Raw genomic sequence first — 11,480 nt, 5'->3', positions numbered from 1 at the left:
TCCACCGTCCGGAAAGTACGAACGACTCAATCTTATAAGACGGTAGTTCGGTAATTTTTTACTTACGAAATGCAAAACATGCTGATTAAATTTTTTTACAAAACGAAGCAGGGTACATATACAAAATTTCTATCATAAATACACGAGCATATGCATGATAAAGACTTACACAGGTTTAGTACTTTTCTAAGTTAGATGGGCCAGTAGGTAGTAGTCGGACAATCTTTATTATTTTCGAGCTTGTACTTGAAGAGCCCCAAAAAACGTCAACTCACAAAACAATAAAAATAGTGCTTAAAAAATTGTAAAATATTATAATTTTTTATTGATATACGAGTACAATTATTTTTCATGTTAAGTATATGATTAGCTGATTATTTATAACACTATAATGTTATATAAATAATACGAATAATACCTTATAACTTAATATTTTTTTTAACGATAAATAAATTGTAAAGTTTATTGTTTTCATAATTGTTATTTTTAGTATAGTGTAATTTTCCTTTACCGGCCATTTATTAAACAACTAAATAACATCCGGTTCATCGAAACCATGAGAACGCAAGTGTGTACTCCGGTTGCCTATTTCATCTCATTCATAGATTTCTAGATTCATTCCACGTGTGCTCACAGTTGAGAACAGTCGTCTTGAAACTTTTTCTTTTTTCATCAGTCACTAACTACTATTTACTACTACTATTTCACGATGGATAGAAACCAACAGCAATTTAGACAACGCATGTCGATGAACCCTGCCAGTCGCCAATGCACCGAGTGCAGGCGCCACCAGGTTGGCCGACAGATGGAAGCAATCGCAGGACGCCGTTCGACTACGGAATACGTGTCGAACGATCGAGACAGACGATCACGTCCATATTCGGTCGAAAGAGACAACCGTGGTTATAGTAAGTGTAATAATTATTTTCGTGCTAGGGATGTTCGCAGGTATCAAAGGTCAAGCGAAGTGCAGCGGATCGGCAAAAAACCCGAGTCGGGCAGTGGAGATACTTCTACGCCATCGTTTCGACGGTCGTCGTCGTCACGGACACGGGGCGCCCGACCTGGAAGGACGCTGCTTGTACACGGGCTGGAAGGTGATATAAATTGCGATAAAGTATTCAATATGTTCTGTCTGTACGGCAACGTGACTGCCGTGAAAATACTCAAGAAAGGACAAGTACTCGTCGAGCTAAACGACGTCGAGGCCGCCAAACGGTGCGTGACCCACCTGCACTTGATGCCATTGGATCAGCAAAAAAAGCTGAAAGTGAAGTAAGCGATCAATTTTGAAATATTTGGGTCATAACAGTCTAAGGGTTGGCGTATTGAATTTAAATGCTAATCCTGATCCTCACCATCTGTTAAAAAAAATATTTACAATAATACTATATACGCCAAGGAAAATAAAAGTTAAAATTGGCGGTCCTCAGACGTTCATCATCCTATGCTACTCGTACAGGTGTGTTTTCAATGTGTCTCGTGTTCGGTTCTTTTATGCTCAAATGTATTGAACTAAATAACATAGTATATTCAGTGTAGACAGAGTCTAAACCATTTTTATTTTGAAATTTGAAATTCTCATTTTCATTCTTGTCGTCGATTACACGAGCACTTGAATAATTATTATACCTATCGACATTCCATGATTCCCATTGGACGTTTCAGATATTCCAATTTTTCTTATATACGCGACCAAAAAAAAGCCGTCAGATTGTCAGACGGGACGCCGACACAGAAATACTATGATACCAGCAAACTGAACAGGTTTTCGTACAAAAAAAAGTTTGTAAACGAGCGTCGAATCGCAGCACCATCGAAGGTAAGTTTATACGTGTATTATAGCGTTTAAGTTGACGCAATGGTGTATTCCCTGAGAGGTTCGTAGATGTTTCCCTTAGCTTCTTCTTTCAATCGGCTTTTGTTATTTCGATAGATATGACGGAAGCAATTATTTTACATTTTATTATAGATCTCAATCGAATAACAAATACAATCAAAAATATGTTAATTACGTAAAGTGATATAGTAAGTAGACCCTTCCTCTCCCCCACTCCACAAAAAAAACCTAAATATATCACTGCGTCGACGCATTTATGTAATATAGTGATATAATAAAATAGATTGAAACTGCCCAATAGATTTTGCATTTCTTCAACACACCGTTGGATATAAGCGGCTCGCAGATTCGCAGGGCAGTGATAAACGCCCTCAGTTGCAAGGATGCGGTTCGATCGATTACAATTCGTTAGTCGTTCAACGAAAAACTTGATTTTCGCAGTGATTTTATTGTTTTGTTTTCTTTCAGTACCCCAAAAACAGTCCGGTGCCAAATGTTCGACCGGCCTTTTGGAATTGAAAAGCGTTGACCAGGCGGCCAAGGTTATATTGTTGTTGAATCATACGCAGCTAGAATCGTCGAGTATGTTATTGTTAACACCCTCTGTATCATTGTTACGACATGTTTTGCGTAACGGTGTTATTAGCTTTGTTGTCTAACGTTTGTTACTCGATTGCGTGTATGTGTGTCGCAGGGTCTAAATTCCCGTTCTTGATGAAATTATGTTTTTCAAAATGGTCGGAGATGCGGCAAAAGTCCGGGGATTCGAGCGCTCTGATTTTTAACGCCACGCCGCCCAACACTCAGTGGTTGTTCCACAGTCATGAACACTGCGTGTCAATGGTGGAGTATAAAGTGTCACGGGTAACGCAAGCGATCGATGAAGACTGTCTATGGACTCTATGGGATATGAGGAACCATGCGACGGAGGCCATTGACCCCGAAGCCGGAACTTCCACAGATATCCATTGTAGACCTAGTGATGAGTCGGGTACGTTGCAGAACCCACAGACGGTGCTGTCAGGACTGCCAGTTGACGAGTGAACGTTCGGATATTTATTTTTATTCATCCCGTTCGTGGTGTATCTCGTACTTGAACGTATAATAAAATATCGTTCTCATGAAATGTGTTGTTCCTCTTTACGTAATTATTAAAAAATGAAAATAAAATGTTCTCCGATCTATTCAAGCAGCTGAAATTTCGTATAAGATAATCTTTAATACTACTGTCTGTCACATCAACCTATATATTAATACACTGTATACAACTGCATAATACACTTAAAGTAAAATCACTTTAGAGTACCGGGTGCGCGCTCGGAATGAATCAACATAAAAAATTATTTTTCATATTTTATTTTGGATTGAAACCAATGTCTAACAAACGATCAACACGATAGCGCGTCGATCTTTTTCTTATGAACGTTGACTATGTAACAGATAACGGGTGAACACTGGCCTCGTAAATTTTTTTTACGCGAGTTTTTCGAATACCTAGGGTAAGTGCGCAATCGATCGTCCGCCCGAATTATTGAAAAATTAAAAAAAAAATGTTCTCTGATTTATTCATCTAGCTGAAATTGCGTATAAGATAATCTTTAATATTACTCCCACTGTCAGGGGTGGCTCCAGTGGAGGGGGGCTAGAGGCCACGGCTCCCTTCTAAGCCCGTACCGTATTTATAAAAAAATATATATCATTAACAAAAAAAGCATAATATAATATGTACTATCATACGACACACACACGTATGTAGATAAAGCCATGAGGTATGACGGTTTAAAGTAGTTTCTCCACACTTAGGAGACTTAAAAACCTGGCTTCGTTCAATGATGATTGAAAATAGACTATCAGCATTATGTCTAATTAATGTATATCGTAAAGTAGATATTCTAGATTAAATATATCATATTATTAATATTTTTGCCAATTTTAAAAATAGACGACTTGAATTTGTGTTGTAAAAATTGTTTTCTTTTTGTTATAAGATTTTGTAAAATTATAATTTGCCCCCCTCCCCTAACCAAGACTCTGGAGCCACCCTTGCAGGCTATCTGTCATACCAACCTACATACAAACACCCTCGAGAAAAATGTAAATTTATTTCTGTAGTTTTTCAGTTTACATATGCAAATACTTTTGAATATACGGACAACGTAAGTAATCAATGGTAAACGATTGAATCAACAAAGTTAACTCATAATGTACTGGTGTGAAGTTATTCGTTTCAATTTTTTTTTTAACCATCCATTTTGATTGGACGTAAATTATCAATTATTCAATAACAATTATTAAGTTGCGTTCATAATTTTATCGATTACGATGATCATTCATATAAAACCGATAAATTATTTTCACAGAAAATACTTATTAAAAATAATAATAATTTTCCTTAGCTCTACCGGCCATGTTCCACCTTTCGCAAAGCACAAACGACACAATCTTATAAGATGCTAATTCGGTAAGTTTTTACTAGCGAAATGCAAATGCGCTGATTACAGTTTATTTACAAAACGTAACCGGGTATACATACGAAATTCCTATCATAAATACACGAGCATGTGTGTGATAAAGACCTACGCAGATTTAGTAATTTTAAAAGTTAAATGGGCCAATAGATAGTAGTTGAATAATCTTTATTATTTTACATATTATATAAATTTGCTACGAATGATCTTAGAAACGGCACGTCTTCCTGTGTCCTGCACATCATGGCGTTCAATATCCAATAACGCAGTGCAGTATAATGCCATATAATGTTTTTTTTGATCATTAGCAGTATAATTTATTTGCAGTGGTACAAATGAGAACATAAACAGATCACTGTCTGTTACCGATTGTGATGTAGAAAAATTAATCCTATAGTGAGCCTGGCCACTACTCCCATCACATCCCCATTTACAGAACAATTCATATTCGCCTATTATTATATTAATATCAATTAATGTTGGCATTTTAAAAAGGCATTCAACAGTGTGATTCAACAAATCCTGGAGAAGTATTTCTGCGCTATTTTCTGTATGATAATATTTTTCGGATAACATTGTTTTTTAGCAATAAGAACTTTTTCATATGGTGGATAAATATTAGACTTCTGATTTTTAGAACCAATTCTAATGCTAAAATATTGTTTTTTTGTTAGGCGATTACCAATAAGAAATGCTATGGCTTCATTAGCTGTGTAATGAACGGAAACAGATATATTATTACTTTGTAATGACTTTCGAATTTTCTTAGCACATTTAGGAGTTGATGTAATCTCTTTTTTAATTAATGCAGCACTTCTATTTCCAGATTTAAACAATTTAGATGTCACAGCATATTTTAATTCCGGAGAATTATAAGTTTTTACAATATCCTGTACTTGTTGTCCTGTATTTGTTTTTTTACTCTTTCAGAATAAGAATTGAAATCTTTTTTTCGGATGCCCAGCATGATTACTACATATTTGAGACTCATAAGTAGGTAGAATAAATTATCTTTAGATCCAAATGGAATGTTTTTTCATAAAAATTTAAATCGTTCTATTGCATTGAGATCACTTTAAATTTAAATCTACTGCATAAGAACGTATTAATGCCGAAATTTGGTTTTCGTATTCTAAATCCTATTGTTGCCCATTATATTTTTCACAAATTTTACTAAATAAAAATGTCCTTGACCCAACAGAATGAGGATTTAATGTGCTTATTCCACGTACCATATTAAACAGATCTTCATATGTGAAATTGATTATTTGCATACCACTACTAGAATATACTAAAAATCAAATTAAACCCAGATAGGCAATTAAAGGCAAGCGAAAGTTATTAGAATTGATTAATCAATGTATATATTAAATGAAAAATATATGGTACAATTGTTAATATTTGTTACTTTTAAGTTATAGTATTTTTAATGTACAAAACCTTTTTTACTGTTAATATTTTAAGTTTTAGAATATAAATGTTCATTTGAATATTGATATTGAAATAATTTTATTTATACTTACCTCCATCAACTGTTTCCATGCTATACAATGTCTATTGCAAAATAATTTTAAAATGATTGGTATATTTTCAACCATAGTCGAACATAAAATAAATGAATGTTCGATAGTGATAAATATCTGTATAATTTTATAAATAAATCAACTTAAGTAATGTGCATGACAATATTTTATCAAATTATAAATTGTATAAACTTATACGGGTAACATTAAGTGCAAATTTATTATTTAGATAATATTTTATCATACTTTAAAATTAGTATTTTATGTAAGCTAAATATAAATTTCAGACCTCTGTGACGCGCCTATAGCAACATTAAATTTCATATTGCTAAATGTAAATTAAAAATATTGCTTTTCACGTAAGTATCTTTTTGTGTGTTTTTTAAGTACGTAAGTAAATTTGTAGATATTTGGACGAGCACAATAAAATATAACAAGGTGATGTACTATCCCCGCTACTGTTTAACTTAGCACTTGAAAAGGCGGTAAGAATGATGCAAAATGCAGAAAGTGGGGTAGCGGTTAATGAACATCGAGTGCAGATTCTAGGTTTTGCGGATGATCTGAACATCCTTGGTGAATCACTAGAGGATGCTTTAAATCAAACGGTGGCTCTCGAAAACGCTGCAGCAAAAGTAGGGTTACAGATTAATGTGGAAAAAACAAAAGTTCTAGAGATTCTCGATAGCGACCCATCACAAGACATATTTGAATCAATAGCTTTCGAAAAAGTGGAAAAATTCCAATATTTAGGAGCGCTTCTTAGTACAAAAAATGATTGGTCACGAGAGATCAGTGCGAGGATAGCAAAGGCAGAAAGAGCCTTTTTTGCATTATCAAAATTCTTTAAGTCGAAAGCGTTGTCTAAGAAGACGAAACTAAGCTATACACGGCAATAATAAGGCCTACTCTCACTTATGGGTGTGAAGTATGGACAACAACAAGCGTGACGAAAAGGAGACTTAGAACCTTCGAAAACAAAATATGGAGAAAGATATGTGGACCAGTTTGCGACGCAAGAACAAATGATTGGAGAAGGAAGTTTAATAATGAATTACAGGAAGAACTGGGCTTAGTACCAGTTACTAGCTATATAAAGGGACAAAGGTTACAGTGGTTTGGGCACATAATGAGGAGAAGCGAAGAAGAAACCATAAGGGCAGTGATAGAATGGCAACCAGAAGGGAAGAGACCTCGAGGCAGACCAAGGAAGAGATGGCTTGACATAATAGAAGAGGATCTAAAAACTGTGGGAGTTAAAGAATGGAAGGAAATTATACAAGATCGAGAGAAATGGAGGGACATGGTGTTGGCGGCAAAAACTCTAATAGAGTTATAAAAGCCAGTGATGATGATGATGATGACAATAAAATATACCGTTAAATTTTAAATGGAAAACGTCACAGTAATTTGTTGTCCATGTAATTGAATCTGAATAATACATTGCTCATAAAAAAGGAAGAAAGTCACAATCGGGGGCTCGAATAATGTATATAATATATAATCTGTAAATGATTCTAGTTTTTCATTTTGTGTGAAAATTGATATTATATCATCGGTAAAACCGTCTAAATCTTCAAGTTCTAAAAAAAAAGTGACCTAACTAACCTAACCTACCGGGTAACTAGATTGTCCTGAATTTCATGCGTTGACATATAGAAATTGAAATGTGTAGTCAATTTTGGGACTCGAACAGTACTTCGCGTACAGATTTATAATATACATTACATTTTCAATCTAAATGCGCCTACGTATGGAATCCTTTTTTGCGATAAGTTTTTTGTGATGCTCATGAGATGGGTAATGGATATAAAACGGGGAGGTCACATTTGAGATCCAAACAGAATATCACGTATTAGTGGAAGTCACAAAATTGTACACCGAGCAACCTCTCCTTTGGACAATTCCCGCGCACAAAAACATTTCTGATCGAACGAGCTGCCGTTGGCCGGTGATTTATCGACGGCCGTAGAACCGTACCGGACGGGTGAACGACCTGTTCTGCGGCGGGCTACACCGGATGTCCCGCGGGGATCGACCGACATCGGTGTGCTGCGTTCGGTCACGATCAAACACCCTGCAGATGATCTTCGTCGCGTACGTCGGGACCGAAAGACGACTACGACACATCGCATCCGTTCCTTATCCAAACCTCACTCCGCCTACTTATCATCAGTCGTCGTCCCTCAGTCCGACCCACGTCGATCAGCACGTCTACGCCGTCGTGCCATCGTCTGCTCGACGCGTTTACGCCGTTACCCGATCACTTTGCGCACTCAATATTTATCACGTGCGCGTCGGACGACAGTAGTAAATTATGATAATTTATACGGCCCGCCGCCGTCACGGTGCACGTGCACGGTAAATTTATCGTCACGGTCCCGGTACAGGCCCCGTAACGAATTAATTCGCGCGGCCGATAAGTCGCGAAACCGTATAAGTGCATTTGCGCGCATGCAAGTGCACCCATAAATAAGAATCGATGGCGTACAGCCGCGCCACGTAGGCGTATCGCGTACACACGTGCGGTACGATTATTTCGCGAGCTATTTGGTACGTTATACCTCGTGGGCTTTTATTTTTACTTATTTTTTTATTTTAATTTTATATATCATATGTCTTAGTAGTGTAGAAAAATCAAACGTATTTGCTTTCACGAATCCGTACGGGTTGAAGGTCGTACGAAATAAACACGTTTAACACGTAGATTCTGTGCGCACGTGTAACGGAAAAGCGAACTGTTTCCTGTGCAGTTATGTTGATGTTCCATGATCCGGTTTATCCTTGCCGAAGGTGATCCTATTGGATTTTCCACGAATGATAATTGATCAAGCGAATGTGCCGAGGATGAATGAAAATTTCGAAATCTTCCGGTTGTGTAGACTTTTAAGTATTAACATTTCTTATGTTTCTTGCATCTTTTTCTCGGCGTTTTAAATACTCCAACGGCATACGTATAATCTGTGTGTTGTTCGTTAAGAACAATCGGGAGGAGACAAATTTTCAAAGTTCCCTATCTGTCTCGCATCGTCGATCGTAAATTATGCATCGATTTCGCGGTGTACCCGTTATTGGATGAGTAGTGTGGCGTACGTTTTCCCACAGTACTTCAACAGTATTTTTATTGTTGGGCTGTTGTAGTCGAGCAGGCGCACGGGCCAAGAGTCGAACAACTGCCGGTGCGACGGCGACAATTTATTTTGAAACGCGAACGTCATAACGACCCGTTAATGACGACCGGATGAGCGAAGCGGAAACGTTTTTGCGTGTGTCGCGACTACGGTCTGTTCGTCCGCGTTTAGCACGGTTTAATGCGCACCTCAAACGCACCAATTTGACTGTTTCACCGCAATCACTACCTGTCCGAATTGCGTGTTGGTAGTTAAAAGTCAAGTCAATGAAGTCAACGGAACGTTTTAATCGAAAAACTTTGGCATTTTCATTGAACCGTCCGAGCAGAGCCGTGTCAAACATTTCAGCGCCCCGGAACAAATTTTTTTCTATGGGGCCACTGGGCACTGGTAACATATTAAGTGTAGATAAGGACGCCCATTTACTTTTAAATAACTACGGCGGCCGGAAGCAATTTTCCCCTTTGACCCCCCTTTAACACAGCTCTGCGTCTGAGACCGCGCGTACTACGGTGGTTGTGTGTTTCGTTAATCGACTTTGGTAAAATAATTTACGTAATGATCGTATTCAACGTGGACAGGACCTGGTATTCAGCCTATGAATTATCATTGAAATGTTTCAGAGGACGTGATACATCCGCGTTTTAAGGGTAAAAGTACGTTTTGTGCAGGCAGAGGCCTTTTACTAATTTGATTTGATTTTTATTTTTATTATTTTATTATTTAAAATATTTGTTAGCAAGATTATAGACTATATTAAATATACAAATATTATGTACCTACTTTGAATATTATTTTATTTATATTTATTATTATTTTAGTACTTTATTATTATTTATATTATATTTAAAAAGTATTATTTTTTTCACAACAAAATCATAAGTAAATTATATATATAACATATTTTGTATACATTTTGCTTGGAAATTAAATATTATATCAACATATTATTTAATTTTATAGAAATTCTTTTATGCTAACATAATAAAATTGGACTTAAAAACTTTTTCATAATATTTTCAATAGCAATTAATACATAAAATAAAAATTCCAAAAATTAACAACCTGAGATTACTTTACACGACAAATAAACTAAATTATTTGATTATAAGGTATTACTTTAATAATATACATATAAATCATATGAACTTTAAATTGTTAATATAAATGTCAGAGTAAATGTATATAGGGTGACCAGACGTTCCGTTTGAAATGGGATTGTCCCTTTTTTGATCATCACGTCCCGTTATCCTGAAAAACTTCGAATGGGACAGTTTTTATCCCGTTTTTTACAATAGAAGATTGTCCCATTTTAATCCTGTTATTTTCATATTATTTATTATATACTGTATTAATGATTGTAAATAAAATATCTATATTTGAAAAAAATATAAAACAGTTTTACTCGTATATTTAAAATGTAATTAGGTACCTATTAAGTATGATTTTCAATAAAAGGATTTTTCTTGTCCGTTGTTGAATAGAGTTTATGTTAAACAATTTAAGTCTTCCCAAAATATTTACAACGAGCCGATTTTGGTATATATTTATATACGAACAGTACCACCTTGAAGTTTTGAAGCCTTAAAACCATCCGAATTACTTAATTTATCAAGATTACATCAGTAAATTTGAAATGACTGTTTTAATGTTTAATATACATCACGAGTTGAAACAGTTGTTTTATTTTTTTTTTTTACCGTATGTTAATATTATGTTTACAACACCTGGATTCATTAGCAATATCAAATTGTTTACTTATTAATTAACTTAGTACCATCGTATGAAGATAAAAAAAAAACTGTAAATGTGGAATAAATCAATACAAGCCATATCATGGGCGTCCCCAGACATTTTTCTAGGGAGGGCAAAATTAATTTAAAAAATAAATGAAAATTTTTTTATACATTTTATTTATAGTAAATTATTATATTTCGTCATTATTAAAATTATGAATTAAAACATTACAATTAGGTAGGTATTATTATTACAATTAAAACATTAAAAAATATTATTATACATCATTCTTTTTCATTAAATATAAATTTCAATATCCGTGGACATTTTGAATTTTACCAATTTCTGTGGAAATAACATTATTTCAGGGGGGGCAAGTGCCCCATCTTGCCCCCCCTCCCCTGGGGACGCCCATGAGCCATATCATATATATATATACAATTAGGATTGCTATGTAGAACATTTTATATTACACGTAGAAAGTAAAAATATTCGTGTTGCCAAAGTTTTGAGTTTTTCTTATTCATTGTTTCGTATTCATGTTCGAGTATAGAATAAAATTGTTGTAATATAGAGGTCTAAAAAGGCTTTATGTATATTTTTTGATTCGTCAAAGTTCGTTAGGCTGTAATGCTCTGCGTTGTGAGCATGGATCTACTCTGGGAGATTTGAAGTAAATGTATAGTTTTCACTGCTTACATATAGTTAATCAAAACAATAATAATATTTATTTAGTAATGTTAATGATTACAAAAATGGGTTTACACATATATTGTAATCA

The 11,480-nt window shown here is 35.1% G+C and overlaps 1 protein-coding gene across 1 annotated transcript; it reads left to right on the top strand.

Moving 5' to 3' along the window:
- The first annotated feature begins 709 nt into the window (after nt 1-709).
- On the top strand, nt 710-2,884 carry LOC112681590 (heterogeneous nuclear ribonucleoprotein L-like). Its single transcript, XM_025551836.1, has 5 exons — nt 710-1,275; nt 1,669-1,822; nt 2,142-2,247; nt 2,309-2,422; nt 2,535-2,884. The coding sequence occupies exons 1-5, from the start codon at nt 710-712 to the stop codon at nt 2,882-2,884; spliced, it is 1,290 nt and encodes a 429-aa protein (XP_025407621.1).
- Nucleotides 2,885-11,480: the final 8,596 nt, after the last annotated feature.

This window comes from Sipha flava, unplaced genomic scaffold, assembly GCF_003268045.1.
Source record: "Sipha flava isolate LNK unplaced genomic scaffold, YSA_version1 192_pilon_pilon, whole genome shotgun sequence".
Lineage (NCBI taxonomy): Eukaryota > Metazoa > Arthropoda > Insecta > Hemiptera > Aphididae > Sipha > Sipha flava.
Note: the sequence above shows the minus strand (reverse complement) of the source record. Positions and strands in the feature narration are given on the sequence as shown.

Bases quoted from the DNA above. Each gene is read 5' to 3' on its own strand.
- LOC112681590 (XM_025551836.1), top strand. From the start codon at position 710: ATGGATAGAAACCAACAGCAATTTAGACAACGCATGTCGATGAACCCT. The intron at 1,276-1,668 runs GTAAGCGATCAA...TGGACGTTTCAG, and splicing joins CAAAAAAAGCTGAAAGTGAA to ATATTCCAATTTTTCTTATA. The intron at 2,423-2,534 runs GTATGTTATTGT...TGTGTGTCGCAG, and splicing joins TACGCAGCTAGAATCGTCGA to GGTCTAAATTCCCGTTCTTG.